We start from the raw sequence: 20,824 nt of genomic DNA on the forward strand, positions 1-20,824 counted from the left end.
TATTGAAACATTTAATCAAATTCCTGATATATACTAGGTACTGAGCTTACAAAGACCAACAAAAGCCAATCTCTTGTCTCAAAGTTGTTTGGGTGAGATAGACAATTTTAATACTGCATGGTAATTCTTTGATGGAATCAGATACGCAGAACTTTGAGAACACAAAGGAAGCATTGTGTTTAAGGAATTAAATATCGTTGTGTATGGTTAGATTATAAAGTACCAAGTACCAAATATCTCTAGGGACATTTTGGGTATCAGTAGAAAAACTATTTTTCTACATGGCCCTGAAATCAAATGAAATTTATTATTGACACTGCTTGTCATTACCTACTTTATTCATAAAGCATTTATTGAGTGTGCCCACTTCATTAAAGAACTTTAAACCATATCAAATTAAGCCAGGTATTAACTAGAAACTAAAAGGAGGAGGGCTTCCTGTCACATAGCAAGCTTCCTTAACCAAATTTTCAATGCTAGCAGACCATGTTTTTCTCACCCTTTCTCACTGAATAAACAAGACAGCCATTTTCTGACTGAATCCCAAAGAGATTTTTTTTAACAAGTAAAAACAAAAATACATACTTATATAGCCATTATTTACATAGAAAAAGTTAATGCATATTATTAAGTGAAAAAGCAGTTATAAAACAGTATACATAATTGGGTCATTTGTAGAGATGTGGATGGACCTAGAGACTGTCATACAGAGTGAGGTAAGTCAGAAAGAGAAAAACAAATATTGTATATTAATGCATATACGTGGAATCTAGAAAAATGGTACAGATGAACTGGTTTGCAAGGCAGAAGTAGAGACACAGATGTGCAGAACAAGCGTATGGACACCAGGGGGGGAAGTGGGGGTGGTGGTGTGATGAATTGGGCGATTGGAATTGACATGTATACACTAATATGTATAAAATAGATAACTAATAAAGAACCTGCTGTATAAAAAAAAATAAAAATTCAAAAAAAACTGTATACATCATATACCACTTTTGCAAAAGAAAAAATTTATATATATACACACACACACACATATATAGATGTATGTATGCACAGATTAAAAACTATCCGGGGGACTTCCCTGGTGGCGCAGTGGTTAAGAATCTGCCTGCCAATGCAGGGGACCCAGCTCCGAGCCCTGGTCCGGGAAGATCCCACATGCCGCGGAGCAGTTAAGCCTGTTCGCCACAACCACTGAGCCTGCACTCTAGAGCCTGCGAGCCACAGCTACTGAAGCCCGCACACCTAGAGCCTGTGTTCCACACAGAGAAGCCACCACAATTAGAAGCCCGTGCACCACAACGAAGAGTAGCCCCCGCTCGCCGCAACTAGAGAAAGCCCGTGCACAGCAACGAAGACCCAACGTAGCCACACACACACACAAAAAAAAACTATCCAGAATATATCAAAATGTTAATCAGTATTTGTGGGTAGTGGCATTAATGGGAATATTAGTTTTCTATTGCTGCATAACAAGTAACCACAAACTTAATGGCTTAAAAGAATACCCATTTATTAGTCACAGTTCTGTGGATCTGAAGTCCAGCAAGGTATGGTTGGGTTTTCTGCTTAGGATATCATAGGCTACAATCAAGGTGTCAGCCAAGCTAAATTCTCATCTGGAAGCTCTGAGGGAAAATTCACTTCCAAGCTCATTCTTGTTGACAGAATCCAGTTCCTTGCAGTAGTAGGACTGCGGTCCCATTTCCTTGCTGGTGGTCCGCCAGGGTCCACTCTCAGCTCCTAAAGGCCGTAAGGCCACATGCATTCCTTGCCACGTGGTCCTCTCCATCTTCAAGACAGCAATGAAACATTACATCCTTCTCATGCTTTAAATCTCTGAGTTCATATCCTGCAAACAGCCAGAAAAAACTCTGCTTTATAAAGGTTTGGGACCACCAAGGTAATCTCCCAGTCTTGAGGTAGACTGATTTGGAACCATGATTACATCTGTAAAATCCCTTTATGGCAATACCTAGATGACTGAATCACTGGGAGAAGGTATTTGTATACCAGTGGCTGGAAATTTGGGGGGAACTATCTTAGAATTCTGCCTACATCACTTTTTGGCCTTTTGGCTAAGATCAAGTATAGAATTCTGCCTACCACAGATGGTGATCTTTATTTTTCTTTTACTTATACTTTCACATAACACATTGAACATAGAATATTTCAGGGTTTTTCGGGTTTGGGGTTTTGAGTTTTTAAGCTATATTTTGAACTCTTTATGCTAACAAATGTTGAATGTTTATGGATCTGTTTGGCTTATTATTTTCTTGGCCTGACTGCCATGTCTTCTTTATTTTTAGAAGCTATAAAACTCTAGACCAAGATGGACAGGCATTTGGTATCTAGTCTTACCTACGTCCTAAGCAACTGTGGAACCTCAAGAAAATAATAATTTTTCCCAGTGTTCCTTGAAATAATACCACTGGTCCTAAGCTTTTAAAAAGAAGTCTAAGAAAAAGTGGGGTCATATATGTATAGTGGTTAAATCATAGGATGTAGAGTCATCCTGGTTATACTGCATGCATAACTTGGGCAAGTTACATATCCTCTGTGCCTCAGCTTTGTCATCTGGAAAATGAAGGAAATTATAGTACCTATTTCAGAGGATTGTTGGGAGGATTAAATGAGTTCCTATACATAACATACTTAGAGTAGTGCCCAGGAAGTGGTAAGGGTTCAATAAATTATCCTCGTTAATTGTTGTTGTAGCTTAGGGATGGGAGAAATTTTACCTATCAGAAAGTTTAAAGACTTTATCCTGACTTTTCTGTTAACCTGATGTATGATCTTAGACAAGTCATAGAAATGTTTTGGTATTCTTTTCTTCATCCATAAAAGTATACATTTGGACTAGATTATCACTATGACTCCTAACAGTTTAGCTGATATAGTTGTTAGTGTTCCTTAAATAATAATGACATTAAAACTGTTACAAATAAGAGAATTCAGTAAGATAGCTAGATACAAAAATAATATATTATGTAGCTATTACTAAATTTATTATGTGCAAACACCAGTTGGAAGAGTCAATGCATGTATATAATGACTCCAGTAAAGGCTGTCAGTCTCTACATAATGGAGACTTCATTCACTGCTGTAATGCCAACATCTAAAACGGTCCACGTGATAGAAGCTCAGTAAACATTTGTTGTAAGGTGAATGTCCACAAGGGATTCTCAAGCTAGTGGGGAAGGCAGACAAGTAAGCAATTATAGTACACTATGGTAAGTCCTGTGAGAGAAGGAAAGGTGCTAAATGTTTCAAGTGTTTCTGTTGGATTTTAGATTTTCTGTGTTGTGTTTTTTCCTCTTCAGCTCTGTTAGAACAAGGCAATAAACTGCGTAATGCCATGGTGATTTCTACAATGAAATCAAGCCCAGATACTAGCATGTTGTTGGAAGAAGTTCATCCTTCTATGAAGGAAGATTTTCTTAGAGCATCTACACAGTAAGTTACTGGATAAACGTGAACCCCAATAGTTAATTTCTTGGTAGTTGTTAACATGTGTTTTTTGTCAAGATATGGACTGAATAATCTTGGAAATGTTCAGCAGGTAATTCTTAATGTGGTAGAAAAGAAGCCTAAACTAGGAGCTAAGATACCCAAAATCTAGACCTAGCACTGACACTTGCTAAATATGTAAATGACTAAACTCTTAACTCCTTCTGAACCAGCATGCTCATATAAAAAATGGGTATATTCTCTTCTCCCTCTCTTCCATAAATGAAATGAGATTCTAATATAGGAAAGGGCTTTGTAAATTGTGAAGTTTTATGTATATTTAAGGTGAAGGCTGAAGTATGTTAAATATTCCATGTTCAATTAATTCTGATTTAGATTTTTCCCATATGTTAGCCACTGAAAAAATATTTTTTTTCATCCCTTAGAATCAAAGCCTTGTCTAGGAATCAATTTAAAGACCACATTGAAGATCACCTCCTCCCTCCAACTGAGAATACATTTTGGAAACATGACACAAAAGCTGATACCAGAGCCATACAGCTGCTATTGGGCAGGTAAGAGCTCTTAACTAGCTTTCTTTCCTTTTAAATTATTCCTCCAATTCATTGTGTACATTGTTAACAAATTTATCTTCTTAAAGCAACACTTCCTTAGAATAACCAAGTCATTCCCTTGGTTATTCACTACCTACTAAATAAAAATCCAATCTTTAGCCTTTTATTCTTAGCTTCACTTACAGAATGGTCTCCAATCTACCTTTCCATTCTTATTTTTCATCTCTCTCCCCAACACCAAGGTTAGCTAGCAGGTTATAATGAAAAGAACATGGATTTTAAACAGACACAAGTTGAAATTTGAGGTCTGTCTCTTACTACCTATGTGGCCTGAACAATTAGGCAGGAAAAAAATATATAAGGGTTCCAAATTGGAAAGGAAGAAGTAAAACTCTTTATTCACAGATGACATGATCTAGTATGTAAAAAAATCCTAGGGCTTCCCTGGTGGTGCAGTGGTTGAGGGTCCGCCTGCCAATGCAGGGGACATGGGTTCGTGCCCCGGTCTGGGAGGATCCCACATGTTGCAGAGCGGCTAGGCCCGTGAGCCATGGACGCTGGGCCTGCGCGTCCGAAGCCTGTGCTCCACAACGGGAGGGGCCACAACAGTGAGAGGCCTGTGTACCGCAAAAAAAAAAAATCCTAAAGAATCCTCTAAGAAACTATTAGAAATAATAAATAAATTCAGACAGATTGCAGGATACACGATCATTATATAGAAGTCAATTGTACTTTTATATACTTGCAATGAACAATTGAAAAGTAAAATTAAGGGAATTCCCTGGTGGTCCAGTGGTTAGGACTCTGTGCTTTCACTGCTGGGGCCCGGGTTCGATCCCTGGTCAAGGAACTAAGATCCTGCAAGCCACACAGTGTGGCCAGAAAACCAATAAGAAAGAAAGAAAGAAAAAATTCCATTTATAATAGCATTGATAAGAATAAAATACTTAGGGATAAATTTAACTAAAGGAGTGTAAAACAACTCTGGAAACTACAAAACATTGTTGGAAGAAGCTAAAGAAGATCTAAATAAATGGAAAAACCCCCATGTTCATGATTCAATGCAATCCCTGTCAGAATCATGGCTGGCTTCTTTGTAGAAATTGAAAAGCTGATTATAAAATTACTGTGAAATTACAAGGGACCCAGAATAACCAAAAGAATCTTGAAAAATAAAAAAATAGGATTCACACTTTGCTATTTTAAAACTTACTATAAAGCAAGAGTGATCAAGTCAGTTTAGTACTGGCATAAGGATAGACATACAAATAAATGGAATAGAATTGATAGTCTAGAAATAAACCCATGTGTTTATGGTCAGCTGATTTTCAACAAGAGTGTCAAGACCATTAAATGGGGAAAGAATTGTCTTTTCAACAAATGGTACTGGGACAGCTGGCTAGCCACATGGAAAAAATGAAATTGGACCCTTACCTCAAACCATATAAAAAAATTAACTCATTATGGATCAGATAGCTAAATGGAAGAACTAAAACTATAAAATTCTTAGAAAACACAGAGGTAAATCTTTGTAACCTTGGATTTGGGAAAGGATTCTTAGATATGCATCAAAAACACAACCAACAACAATAAAAAATAGGTAAGTAGATAAATTAGATTCTGTCAAAATTTAAAATGTTCTTCAAAGGATACTATTAAGAAAGTGAAAAGATCACAGGAAGGAAGAAAATATTTACAAATTATATATCTGATAGAAGATTTATATCTGGACTATATAAGGAACTCAACAACTTAATAATTATGGTACAAATAGCCCAATTTAAAAGATGGGCAAAGTATCTACATAGAGATTTCTCCAAAGAAGATAGTCAAATGGCTAATATGCACATAAAAGATGTCAACACCAGGGGCTTCCCTGGTGGCTCAGTGGTTGGGGGTCTGCCTGCCGATGCAGGGGACGCGGGTTCGTGCCCCGGTTCGGGAGGATCCCACATGCCGCGGAGCGGCTGGGCCCGTGGGCCATGGCCGCTGATCCTGCGTGTCCGGAGCCTGTTGCTCCGCAGCGGGAGAGGCCACAACAGTGAGAGGCCCGCGTTACCGCAAAAAAAAAAGATGTCAACACCATTAGTTATCAGGAAAAAGCAAATCAAAACTATAAAAAACTTCATACCCACTAGGATGGTTAGAATCAAAAAGTCAGATTAAGTGTTGGTGAGGATGTGGAAAATTTGGCACCCTCATACACTGTTAATAGCAGTGTACAATGATGCAGCCGCTTTGGAAGATAGTCTGTCAGTTCCTTAAATTGCTACACATCAAGTTACCATATGACCCAGCAATTCAACTCCCTAAGTATATACCCAAGGAAAATGAACATATAAGTCCACAAAAAAACATGTACATGAATTTACATAGTCATAATAGTCAAAAATGTCCATCGGCTGATTAGTTGATTGTTTTAAAGTGGAATATCCACAAAATGGAGTATTATTTGGCCATAAAAAGGAGTAAAGTACAGGTAACATGCTGCAGCATGAATGAACCTTGAAAACATCATGCTAAATGAAAGAGGCCAGTCACAAAAGAGTACATATTTTATGATTACATTTATATGAAAATTACAAAATAGGCAAATCTCTAGAGACATAAAGATTAGTGGTTCTTTAGGGCTGCGTGTGATGGATGGGGCATAAGTGATGATAGGTCTTGAATACAGAGTTTCTTTTTGAGGTGGCATAAGTGTTCTGAAGTTGACTGTGGTGATGATTGTTCATATTTGTAAACATACTAAGAACTATTGAATTGCTCACCTTAAATGGGTGAATTGTATGTTATGTGAATTATGTCTAAATAAAGCTGTTTAAAAAAAAATAGGAATCAAGAATCCAGCACAGTGAATGAAAAAAAACTACACCAAGATATACAATCATGAATTTTCAGGATAGTATAAATAGACAATCTTAAAAATGTCCAAAAAGAAAAAAAAAACTTAAGTGTACAATATCAGGAATTGGAATAACATCACTTATTCCATAGAGTTGACCAAAATGGAGACATAGGAGACTTCTGAGCTCGCCTCCTCCCACAGATGCACCAAATGTACAGCTGCACACAGAGCAATTCCCTCTGAAAGAGATCGAGAAAGTAACTGACCAACTCCTACACGTCAGAGGAATGGGAAAATATCATCAAATGAGTAGGAAAGTCTGAGAAACACTCTCACCAGAAACCCCACCCCCAACACAGCACCATACAATCAGAAGGGAATCCCCAACTCCTAGCTTCTCCTTGAGGAGCAAAGGACTTGAACCCCACATCTAGCATTCCCAACTTTTAAGATTCTTACCAGAGAGATGAGCCCCCAAAACATAATGGGTGCAGGAGCACCCTCACCCTGACAGCTGTACACCTAGACCCAGCACAGGAAGCAGGCAAAAACACCCATCTCCCAGTTTCTCCCTGGAAGGTGCTTCTAGTGAGGGTCCAGCTTCTAATCAGCGTACATCTAGATGTTGGCTGTGATCCTCCCCTTTGGGACACTAATGGGTCTTAACACACCCTCCACTACTGGGAGCCACTAAGAACAAAGAAGAAGGCTTAGAAAGTCATAAAAGCTTATGAGGCAACTAAGATCTTGGGCTGGGCTGATCAATGATGTTCATCCCTTACACAAGACCATTCTATCAAGACTGAGACAGGTGACGGTTTTATCTAATAAGCAGAAACCAACACAGAAAGGCAAGGAGAATAAAGAAACAGAGGAATATGTTCCAAAGGAAAGGACAGGATAAACATCCAAAAACTGATCTTAATGAAGCAAAGATAAGTAATTAACCTGATAGAGGGTTAAAAATATGGTCATAAAGGTGTGCTTACTGAGGTCAGGAGAACAATGCATGAACCAAGTGAGAATTTCAACAAAGAGATAGAAAAACTTTTTAAGTACCAAACAAATCACGGAGCTGAAGAATACAATAACTGAAATGAAATATTCAGGAGGGGTTCAACAGCAGACTAGATCAATGGGAAGAAAGGATCAGCAGACTCAAAGACAGGGCAGTGGAATGCAATCAAAGGAGCAAAAAGGAAAAATTTTTAAATGAAGCAGTTAGATAGCTTAAGGGATGTTGGGGAACCAACAAACACACCAATATACACATTATAGAGGTGCCAGAAGAAGAAGAGATAGAGAAAGGGGCAAAAAGCTTATTCATAGAAATAATGGGGACTTCCCTGGTGGTTCAGTGGCTAAGATTCCATGCTCCCAATGCAGGATGCCCAGGTTCAATCCCTGGTCAGGAAACTGGATCCCACATGCCGCAACTAAGAGTTGACATTCCACAACTAAGAGTTCACATGCTGCAACTAAAGATCCCACATGCTGCAATGAAGGTTCCACATGCCACAACAGAGAAGATACCACGTGCCACAGCTAAGACCCAGTGCAGCCAAAAAATATAAATATTTTTTTTAAAAAAAGAAATATTCAAAGAAATAGTGGCTGAAAACTTCCCTAACCTGGGAAACAGTCATTCAGATCCAGGAAGCCCAGAGAGTTTCAAGTAAGATAACTCAAAGGAGACCCACACCAAGACATGTTATAATTAAATTGTCAAGATACAAGGAAAGCTTCTTAAAAACAGCAAGAGAAAAACAACTTGTTATGGACAAGGGAACCTCCATAAGATTTTCAGCAGATTTTTCAGCACAAATCTTGCATGCTAAAGGGAAGTGCGATGTTATATTCAAAGTGCTGAAAAAAAAGAACAGCCAAACAAGAATACTGTACCTGCCAAAGTTGTCCTTCAGAATTGAAGGAGAGAAAGTATTTTCCAAGCAAAAACTGAAGGAGTTCATCACCATTAGACCAACCTTCCATGAAATATTAAAGGGAGTTCTTCAAACTGAAACCAGAGGACACTAATTAGTAGCAAGAAAACATGAAAGTATAAAACTCATTGATAAAGTTAAGTATACAGTTAAATTCAGAATACTCTATTACTCTAATGATGGTAGAGAAATCACTTACAAATCTAGTATGAAGGTTAAAAGACAAAAGTTATAAAAATAAATATGACTACAATAAGTTGTTAATGGACATACAGTGTAAAACGATGCAAATTGTGACATCAAAAACTTAAAATATGGGGGGGAGGAGCTTTGGTATGTGTTCAATGTTAAGTTATCACCTTAAAATAGACTATTATAAATGTAAGTTGTTTTATGTAAGCCTCATGGTAACCACAGGGCAAAAGCCTATAGTGGATACACAAAGGAGAAAGAGAAAGGAAGCAAAACATACCACTACAGAAAGTCATCAAATCCTAAAGGAAGAGAGCAAGAAAGGAACAAAAAAATTACAAATCAACCAGGAAGCAATTACCAAAATGGTAGTAATAAGTTCACTCCTATCATTAATTACTTTAAATGTAGATGGACTCAATTCTCCAATCATAAGATAGAGAGTAGCTGAATGGATAAAAAAACAAGACCCAACTATCTGCTGCCTACAGGAGACTCACTTCAGCTTTAAGGACACACACACGGGATATGAAAGATGTTTCATGCAAGTGGAAACCAAAAGAGAGTGGGGGGGTTACCTATTCTTATATCAGAAAAAAATAGACTTTAAGCCAAAGACTATAACAAGATAAAGAAAGTCATTATATAATTATAGTTGGTCAATTCATCACAAGGATACAACAACTGTAAATATTTAGGTACCCACCCTAGGAGTACTTAAATATATAAAACAAATGTTAGTAGATCTGTAAGGTGAAATAAACAGCAATACAGAGGACTTCACTTTTAGCAATGAATAGATCATCAAAACAAAATCAGTAAGGAAACGTCGGGACTCAAATGGCACATTAAGTCAGATGTCCGTAACAGACATATACAGAACATTCCCTCTAACAGCAACAGGATACATACACTTCTCAAGCACACATGGAACATTCTCCAGGAGAGATTATATGTTAGGCCACAAAAGAAGTCAATATATTTAAGAAGATTGAAATATGAAGCATCCTTTCCGATTACAATGGTATAAAATTAAAAGTCAATATCCAAAACTAGAAAATTGAAAAATATGTACAGATTAAACAACAGGCTCCTTAGCAACCAGTGTGTCAAAGAAGAAATCAAATAAGAAATGTAAAAATATCACTTAAGACAAGGGGAAAAAAAACACAACATACCAAAACCTATGGAATGCAGCAAAAGCATATCTAAGAGGGAATTTTATAGCAGTAAACATGTACATTTAAGTGTATAACTGAATCACTTTGCTGAACACCCAAAAGTAACAACCTTGTTAATCAACTATGGTCCAATATAAAATAAAAATTAAAAAAAAAGAAACATGTAAGGTTTTGTAAGACATAACATGTAAGATTAAAAAATACATGCATTAAGAAACAAAGAGCTCAACTAAAATAAATTTACACCTCAAGGGACTAGAAAAAAACAACAAACTAAGCCTAAAGTTAGCAGAAGGGAGGAAATAACAAAAATCAGAGCAGAAATAACAAAGATCAGAGCAGAAATAAATGAAATAGAGACTAACAAGACAACAGAAAAGATCGATGAAACTAATAGCTGGTATTTTGAAAAGATAAAGTAGACAAACCATTAGCTGGACTTACTAAGATGAAAAGAGAGAGGACTTCAATGGAATTATAAATGAAATAGGAGATATTATAACTGACATCACAGAAATACAAGGAATTGTAAGAGACTACTATGAAAAATTATACACCAACAAATTGCAAAACCTAAAAAAAATGGATAACTTTATATCCAATCTACCAAAACTGAATCATAAAGAAACAGAAAAATCTGAACAGACTGATTACTAGCAAGGAGACTGAATCATAATTAAAAACCTCCCAACAAAATAATTTCAGGGCTTCCCTAGTGGTGCAGTGGTCAAGAATCTGCCTGCCAATGCAGGTGACATGGGTTCGAGCCCTGGTCCGGGAAGATCCCACATGCCACAGAGCAACAAAGCCCGTGCGCCACAACTACTGAGCCTGTGCTCTGGAGGCCGCGAACCACAAATACTTAGCCCTTGAGCCACAACTACTGAAGCCTACACACCTAGAGCCTGTGCTCCACAACAAGAGAAGCCCGTGCACTGCAATGAAGAGTAGCCCCTGCTCACCGCAACTAGAGAAAGCCCGTGCACAGCAACGAAGATCCAACACAGCCAAAAAGATAAATTAAATAAAATAAATTAAAAAAAAATTTAAGGTCCCGAAAACTCCAGTAGTGAATTCTACCAAACATTTAAAGAACTAATACAATCTTTCTCAAACTCTCCCAAAACACATAAGAGGAGGGAATGCTTCCAGATTCACTTTATGAGGCCAGCATTACTCTGACACTAAAGCCATACAAAGACACTGTAAGGAAAAGAAAATCATAGGCCAATATCTCTTATGAACATAAATGGCAAAAATCCTCAACAAGATATTACCAAATCAGATTCAACAATACATTAGAACGATCATATGCCATCATCAGGTGAAATTTGTTCCAGGGATGCAAGGATGGTTTGACATTTGCAAATCAATAAATATACACCGTATTAACAAAAAGAAGGATAAAAATCATGTGATCATCTCAATAGATACGGAAAAGCATTTGACACAATTCAACACCATTCATGATAAAATCTCTCAACAAACTGGGTGTAGAGGAAATGTACCTCAACATTACAAAGGCCATATGTGACAAGCCCACAACTAACATCATACTCAATGATGAAACACTGAAAGCTTTTCCTTTAAGATCAGGAATAAAAGAAAGATGCTCACTGTCACCACTTGTAATCAACACAGTACTGGAAGTCCCAGCTAGAGCAGTTAGGCAAGAAAAAGAAATAAAAAGCATTCAGATTGGAAAAGAAGTGGTGAAACTGCCACTGTTTATAGATGACATTAAACACTAAAGTCTTTATCAAAAAACTAGTTAGAATAAATGAATTCAGTAAAGTTGCAGGATACAAAATCAGTATATGAAAATCAGTTGAGTTTCTCTACATCAACAATGAACTATCAGAAAGAGAAAGTAAGAAGACATCATTTACAATAGCATCAAAAAGAATCAGATACCTAGGTATAAGTTAAATCAAGGACATGAAAGACCTGTTTACTGAAAACTATAAGACACTGATGAAAGAAAATTGAAGAGAACACAAATAAATGAAAAGATATTCTATGTTCATGGATTGAGTTAATATTGTTAAAATGTCCATACTGGGCGTCCTTGGTGGCACAGTGGTTGAGAGTCCGCCTGCCACTGCAGGGGACACACGTTCGTGCCCTGGTCCAGTAGGATCCCACATGCTGTGGAGCGGGTGGGCCCGTGAGCCATGGCCGCTGGGCCTGCACATCCGGAGCCTGTGCCGGATTCGCAGCGGGAGAGGCCACAACAGTGAGAGTCCCGCATACTGCAAAAAAAAAAAAAAAAAAGTCCATACTACCCAAAGCAATCTTTAGATTCAGTGCAATGTCTATAAAATTCCAGTGGCATTTCTCACAGAAATAGAAAAAAATGATCCTAAAATTAGTATAGGACCACAAATAGCCAAAGCAATCTTAAAGAGCAAAGCTGGAGGAATCACACTTCCTGATTTCAAAGTATAATCCAAAGCTATAGTAATCAGAATAGTATAGCGTTGGCATAAAAACAGACACGTAGATCAATGGAACAGAATAGAGAGCCCAGAAATAAACCCATGCATATATGGTCAATTAGTTTTTAACAAAGAAGCCAAGAATACTTAATAGAGAAAGGATGTTCTCTTCAGTAAATATGGTTGGAAATGATGGACAACCACATGTAAAAGAATGAAACTGCATGGGGAGTAAGTCCGGAGGAACCAAGATGGCGGAGTAGAAAGACATGCTCTCACTCCCTCTTGTGAGAACACCAGAATCATAACTAGCTGATGGACAATCATTGACAGAAAGACACTGGAACTCACCAAAAAAGATACCCCACATCCAAAGACAAAGGAGAAGCCACAATGAGAAGGTAGGAGGGGCGAAATCATAGTAAAATCACATCCCATAACTGCTGAGTGGGTGACTCACAGACTGGAGAACACTTACAACACAGAAGTCCACCCACTGGAGTGAAGGTTCAGAGCCCTACGTCAGGCTTCCCAATCTGGGGGTCTGGCAATGGGAGGGGGAATTGCTAGAGAATCAGACTTTGAAGCCTAGTGGGATTTGATTGCAGGACTTCGAAAGGACTGGGGGAAACAGAGACTCCACTCTTGGAGGGCACACACAAAGAAGCATGCACATCGGGACCCAGGGGAAGGAGCAGTAACCGCAGGGAAGACTGAACCAGACCTACCTGCCAGTGTTGGAGGGTCTCCTGCAGAGGTGGGGGGTGGCTGAGGCTCACCATGGGGACAACGACACTGGCAGTAGAAGTTCTGGGAAGTACTCCTTGGCGTGAGCCCTCCCAGAGTCTGTCATTAGCCCCACCAAAGAGCCCAGGTAGGCTCCAGTGTTGGGTTGCCTCAGGCCAAACAACCAACAGGGAGGGAACCCAGCCCCACCTATCAGCAGTCAAGTGGATCAAAGTTTTCCTGAGCTCTGCCCACCAGAGCAACAGTCAGTTCTACCCACCACCAGTCCCTCCCATCAGGAAACTTACACAAGCCTCTTAGATAGCCTCATCCACAAGAGGGCAGACAGCAGAAGCAAGAAGAACTACAATCCTGCAGCCTATGGAACAAAACCCACATTCACAGAAAGATAGACAATATGAAAACGCAGAGGGCTATGTACCAGATGAAGGAACAAGATAAAACCCCAGAAAAACAACTAAATGAAGTGGAGATAGGCAACCTTCCAAAAAAAGAATTCAGAATAATGATAGTGAAGATGATCCAGGACCTCGGAAAAAGAATGGAGGCAAAGATCAAGAAGATTTAAGAAACGTTTAACAAAGACCTAGAAGAATTAAAGAACAAACAAACAGAGATGAACAATACAATAACTGAAATGAAAACTACACTAGAAGGAATCAATAGCAGAATAACTGAGGCAGAAAAACGCATAAGTGACCTGGAAGACAGAATGGTGGAATTCACTGCTGCAGAACAGAATAAAGAAAAAGAATGAAAAGAAATGAAGACAGCCTAAGAGACCTCTGGGACAACATTAAACGCAACAACATTCACATTATAGGGGTCCCAGAAGAAGAGAGAGAGAAAGGACACGAGAAAATATTTAAAGAGATTATAGTCAAAAACTTCCCTAACATGGGAAATGAAATAGCCACCCAAGTCCAGGAAGCACAGAGAGTCCATACAGGATAAACCCATGGAGAAACACTCCGAGACACATAGTAATCAAATTAGAAAAAATTAAAGACAAAGAAAAATTATTGAAAGCAGCAAGGGAAAAACAACAAATAACATACAAGGGAACTCCCATAAGGTTAACAGCTGATTTCTCAGCAGAAACTCTACAAGCCAGAAGGGAGTGGCATGACATATTTAAAGTGATGAAAGGGAAGAACCTACAACCAAGATTACTCTACCCAGCAAGGATATCATTCAGATTTGATGGAGAAATCAAAAGCTTTACAGACAAGCAAAACCTAAGAGAATTCAGCACCACCAAACCAACTCTACAACAAATGCTAAAGGAACTTCTCTAAGTGGGAAACACAAGAGAAGAAAAAGACCTACAAAAACAAACCCAAAACAATTAAGAAAATGGTCATAAGAACATAGTATCGATAATTACCTTAAATGTGAATGGTTTAAATGCTCCAACCAAAAGACACAGGCTCGCTGAATGGATACAAAAACAAAACCCATCTATATGCTGTCTACAAAAGACCCACTTCAGACCTAGGGACACATACAGACTGAAAGTGAGGGGATGGAAAAAGATATTCCATGCAAATGGAAATCAAAAGAAAGCTAGAGTAGCAATACTCGTAACAGATAAAATAGACTTTAAAGAGTGTTACAAGAGACACAGGAGGACACTACATAATGATCAAGGGATCAATCCAAGAAGAAGATATAACAATTATAAATATATGTGCACCCAACATAGGAGCAGCTCAATACATAAGGCAACTGGTAACAGCTGTAAAAGAGGAAATCGACAGTAACACAACAATAGTGGGGGACTTTAACACCTCACTTACACCAATGGACAGGTCATCCAAACAGAAAATTAATAAGGAAACACAAGCTTTAAATGACACAATAGACCAGAGAGATTTAATTGATATTTGTAGGACATTCCATCCAACAGGGGCAGATTACACTTTCTTCTCAGGGGTGCACAGAACATTCTCCAGGATAGATCACATCTTGGGTCACAAATCAAGCCTCAGTAAATTTAAGAAAATTGAAATCATATCAGGCATCTTTTCTGACCACAACACTATGAGATTAGAAATCAATTACAGGGAACAAAACATAAAAAACACGAACACACGGAGGCTAAACAATACGTTACTAAATAACCAAGAAATCAAAGAGGAAATCAAAAAATACCTAGAGACAAATGACAAAGAAAACACAACAATCCCAAAACGTATGGGATGCAGCAAAAGCAGTTATAAGAGGGAAGTTTATAGCTATACAAGCCTACCTCAAGAAACAAGAAAAATCTCAACTAAACAAACTAACCTTACACCTAAAGGAACTAGGGACAGAAGAACAAACAAAACCCAAAGTTAGCAGAAGGGAAGAAATCACAAAAATCAGAGCAGAAATAAATGAAATAGAAACAAAGAAAAAAATAGCAAAGATCAATAAAACTAAAAGCTGGTTCTTTGAGAAGATAAACAAAATTGATAAACCATTAGCCAGAATCAAGAAAAAGAGGGAGAGGACTCAAATCAATAAAATTAGAAATGAAAAAGAAGTTACAACAGACATCGCAGAAATACAAAGCATCCTAAGAGACTACTACAACCAACTCTATGCCAATAAAATGGACAACCTGGAAGAAATGGACAAATTCTTAGAAAGGTATAACCTTCTAAGACTGAACCAGGAGGAAACAGAAAATATGAACAGACCAATCACAAGTAATGAAACTGTGATTAAAAATCTTCCAACAAACAAAAGTCCAGGACCAGATAGCTTCACAGGTGAATTCTATCAAACATTTAGAGAAGAGCTAACACCCAACCTTCTCAAACTCTTCCAAAAAATTGCAGAGGGAGGAACACTCCCAGACCCATTCTATGAGGCCACCATCACCCTGATACCAAAACCAGACACAGATACTAGAAAAAAAGAAAATTACAGACCAATATCACTGATGAATATAGATGCAAAAATCCTCAACAAAATACTAGCAAACAGAATCCAACAACACGTTAAAAGTATCATACACCATGATCAAGTGGGATTTATCTCAGGGATGCAAGGATTCTTCAGTATATGCAAATCAATCAATGTGATACACCATATTAATAAATTGAAGAATAAAAACCATATGATCAGGGCTTCCCTGGTTGCGCAGTGGTTGAGAGTCCACCTGCTGATGCAGGGGACACGGGTTCGTGCCCCGGTCCGGGAAGATCCCGCATCCTGCGGAGTGGCTGGGCCCATGAGCCATGGCCACTGAGCCTGCGTGTCCGGAGCCTGTGCCGGATTCGCAACGGGAGAGGTCACAACAGTGAGAGGCCTGTGTACCGCAAAAAAAAAAAAAAAAAACCATATGATCATCTCAAAGGATGCAGAAAAAACTTTTGACAAAATTCAACACCCATTTATGATAAAAAACTCTCCAGAAAGTGGGCATAGAGGGAACCTACCTCAACATAATAAAGGCCATATACGACAAACCATCAGCAAACATCCTTCTCAATGGTGAAAAACTTAAAGCATTTCCTCTAAGATCAGGAACAAGACAACGATGTCCACTCTCACCACTATTATTCAACATACTTTTGGAAGTCCTAGCCACAGCAATCAGAGAAGAAAAAAAAATAAAAGGAATACAAATTGGAAAAGAAGAAGTAAAACTGTCACTGTTTGCAGATGACATGGTACTATATAGAGAGAATCCTAAAAATGCCATCAGAAAACTACTAGAGCTAATCAATGAATTTGGTAAAGTTGCAGGATATGAAATTAATGCACAGAAATCTCTTGCATTCCTATACACTAATGATGAAAAATCTGAAATACAAATTAAGGAAACACTCCCATTTACCACTGCAACAAAAAGAATAAAATACCTAGGAATAAACCTACCTAGGGAGACAAAAGACCTGTATGCAGAAAACTATAAGACACTGATGAAAGAAATTAAAGATGATACCATCAAATGGAGAGATATACCATGTTCTTGGATTGGAAGAATCCAAATTTTGAAAATGATTATACTACCCAAAGCAATGTACAGATTTATGCAATCCCTATCAGATTACCAATAGCATTTTTTACGGAACTAGAACAAAAAATCTTAAAATTTGTATGGAGACACAAAAGACCCCAAATAGCCAAAGCAGTCTTGAGGGAAAAAAACGGAGCTGGAGGAATCAGACTCCCTGACTTCAGACTATACTACAAAGTCACAGTAATCAAGACAATATGGTACTGGCACAAAAACAGCAACATAGAACAATGGAACAAGATAGAAAGCCCAGAGATAAACCCACACACCTATGGTCAACTAATCTATGACAGAGGCAAGGATATACAATGGAGAAAAGACAGTCTCTTCAATAAGTGATGCTGGGGAAACTGGACAGCTACATGTAAAAGAATGAAATTAGAACACTCCCTAACACCATACACAAAAATAAACTCAAAATGGATTTGAGACCTAAATGTAAGACCGGACACTATAAAACTCTTAGAGGAAAACATAGGAAGAACACTCTTTGACATAAATCACAGCAAGATCTTTTTTGATCTACCTCCTAGAATAATGGAAGTAAAAACAAAAATAAAGAAATGGGACCTAATGAAACTTCAAAGCTTTTGCACAGCAAAGGAAACCATAAACAAGATGAAAAGACAACCCTCAGAGTGGGAGAAAATATTTGCAAATGAATCAAGTTACAAAGGATTAATCTCCAAAATATATAAACAGCTCATGTAGCTCAATATTAAAGAAACAAACAACCCAATCCAAAACCGGGCAGAAGACCTAAATAGACATTTCTCCAAAGAAGACATACAGATGGCCAAGAAGCACATGATAAGCTGCTGAACATCACTAATTATTAGAGAAATGCAAATCAAAACTACAATGAGCTATCATCTCACACCAGTTAGAATGGCCATCATCAGAAAATCTACAAACAACAAATGCTGGATTGGGTATGGAGAAAAGGGAACCCTCTTGCACTGTTGGTGGGAATGTAAATTGATATAGCCTCTATGGAGAACAGTATGGAGGTTCCTTAGAAAACTAAAAATAGAATTACCATATGATCCAGCAATCCCACTACTGGGCATATACCCAGAGAAAACCATAATTCAAAAAGACACATGCACCCCAATGTTCACTGCAGCACTATTTACCATAGCCAGGTCATGGAAGCAACCTAAATGCCCATCGACAGACGAATGGATAAAGAAGATGTGGTACGTATATACAATGGAATATTATTCAGCCATAAAAAGGAACAATATTCTGTCATTTGTTGAGACATGGATGGATCTAGAGACTGTCATACAGAGTGAAGTAAGTCAGAAAGAGAAAAACAAATATCATATATTAACGCATGTGTATGGAACCAAAAAAAAAATGGTACAGATGAACCAGTTTGCAGGCCAGTAATTGAGACACAGATGTAGAGAACAAACATATGGACACCAAGGGGAGAAAGCCGCGGGGGTGAGGATGCTGGTGTGATGAATTTGGCGATTGGGATTGACATGTATACACTGATGTGTATAAAATGGATGACTAATAAGAATCTGCTGTTTAAAAAAATAAGTAAAATTAAATTAAAAAATTTAAAAAAACGACTAATACTAAACTTTCTTTGGGTTATTTGTATGGAAATATGTTAATATAAATGTTTCAGACATTACATGAAATTCCTAAAAATCTTATATGTTCTGGTATAATGTTATAAGTCATCATTCTAGTTATTATTTTAAAATGTATATCTCAGAAATAACTAAATTTCCTTGTCAATTGCATTATTATGAACTTTCGTGAAATCTTTAACTGTGGTCATTTTTAAGTCTTTTGTCATTTACAGACAGTTCTGGGTGTAGTCTCATGCTTTTGCAAAAATGTTCCTATAAAAGGGTTTCATCTTCAAGGAATTCATGGAAAAGACTGACAAGTACAGGTTTCTGGTAACCGACTATACTGCTGAACTGAATGAATAAGCATTTTCAGAACTCTTATGGAATACTGATGAATTCATAAAAGTGCTAACAAAAGATCAAGATGAAACAAAAATTAATTACATGGGACTGAGTGAACTGATGAGGATGATTATAATTTTTGTGACTTTCTGTTTGAATAAAAAAATTTTTAAATCCAAAAAAAATGAAACTGGACACTGTTTTACACTGTACACAGAAATCAACTCAAAATGGATTAAAGACTTGAGCATGGACCTGAAACCATAAAAGTCCTGAAAGAAAACATAGTGGGGTAAGCTCCTTGACATTGGTCTTGTCAATAATTTTTTGGACTTGACACCAAAATCAAAGGGAACAAAAGCAAAAATAAGTAAGTGGGACCACATGAAACTAAAACACAGCAAAGAAAACCATCAACAAAATGCAAAGGCAGAAGATATTTGCAAACCACGTATCTGATATGGGGTTGATATCCAAAATATACAAGGAACTTATACAACTCTATAGTAAAAAAAACAACAAACAAATAGCCCAATTAAAAATTGGGCAAAAGACCTAAATAGACCTTTTTTCCAAAGAAGACATACGAATGGCCAAGAGGTACAAGAAAATGTACTCAACATCATTAATCATCAGGGAACTGCACATCAAAACCATAAGGAGATATCACTTCACACCTATTAAAATGTCTGTTACAAAAAGAAAGGAGATAAATGCTGGTGAGAATTTGGAGAAAAAGAAAACCCTGTACACTGTCGTTGGGAATGTAAACTGGTATAGTCACTATGGAAAACAGTATGGAGGTTCCTCCAGAAATTAAGAATAGAGCTTCCATATGACCCAGCAATCCCAATTCTGGTTGTATATACAAAGGAAATGAAATCATTGTCTGGTTTTTTTTTGAAATTTAAAAAATTTATTTTATATTGGAGTATAGTTGATTTACAATGTTGTGTTTCAGGTGTACAGCAAAGTGGTTTTGTTATACATATACATATATCTATTCCTTTTTAGATTCTTTTCCCATATAGGTTATTGAGTATTGAGTAGAGTTCCCTGTGCTATACAGTAGGTCCTTGTTGTTTATCTTTTTTTTTTTTATTGGAGTATAGTTGCTTTACAATGTTGTGTTAGTTTCTGCTGTACAGCAAAGTGAATTAGTTATGTATATACATATATCCACTGTTGTATAGATTTCCTTCTCATTTAGGTCACCACAGAGCATTGAGTAGAGCTCCTTGTGCTATACAGTAGGTTATCATTAATTATCTATTTTATATATAGCAGTGTATGTATGTCAATCCAGTTTCCCAATTCATCCCACCCCCCCATCCCCCCTTGGTAACCATAAGTTTATTTTCTATTCTGTAACTCTCTTTCTGATTTGCCAATAAGTTCATCTGATCCGTTTTTCTAGATTCCACATACAAGCAATATTATATGATGTTTGGCTTTCTCTTTCCGACTTACTTCACTCTGTATGACAATCTCTAGG

The 20,824-nt window shown here is 37.5% G+C and overlaps 1 protein-coding gene and 1 long non-coding RNA gene across 9 annotated transcripts in view; one reads left to right on the top strand and one right to left on the bottom strand.

Moving 5' to 3' along the window:
* C2CD3 (C2 domain containing 3 centriole elongation regulator) overlaps positions 1-20,824 on the top strand; it is a 128,970-nt gene that overhangs the window by 19,108 nt on the left and 89,038 nt on the right. For all 7 annotated transcript variants that reach the window (XM_032640766.1, XM_032640760.1, XM_032640763.1 and 4 more), the window contains 2 exons: positions 3,330-3,462; positions 3,903-4,031. In XM_032640766.1, the coding sequence (XP_032496657.1) occupies positions 3,330-3,462; positions 3,903-4,031 (262 nt within the window). The remainder of the gene's footprint in view (positions 1-3,329; positions 3,463-3,902; positions 4,032-20,824) is intronic.
* LOC116758098 overlaps positions 1,371-20,824 on the bottom strand; it is a 55,144-nt gene continuing 35,690 nt past the window's right edge. Inside the window, exons 4-5 of one of the 2 annotated variants that reach the window (XR_004351142.1) lie at positions 8,782-8,896; positions 1,371-1,858 (exon numbers count right to left, since the gene is read on the bottom strand). This is a non-coding gene — a long non-coding RNA (uncharacterized LOC116758098). The remainder of the gene's footprint in view (positions 1,859-8,781; positions 8,897-20,824) is intronic. The other variant, XR_004351143.1, reaches the window with a different exon arrangement.

This window comes from Phocoena sinus, chromosome 8, assembly GCF_008692025.1.
Source record: "Phocoena sinus isolate mPhoSin1 chromosome 8, mPhoSin1.pri, whole genome shotgun sequence".
NCBI lineage: Eukaryota > Metazoa > Chordata > Mammalia > Artiodactyla > Phocoenidae > Phocoena > Phocoena sinus.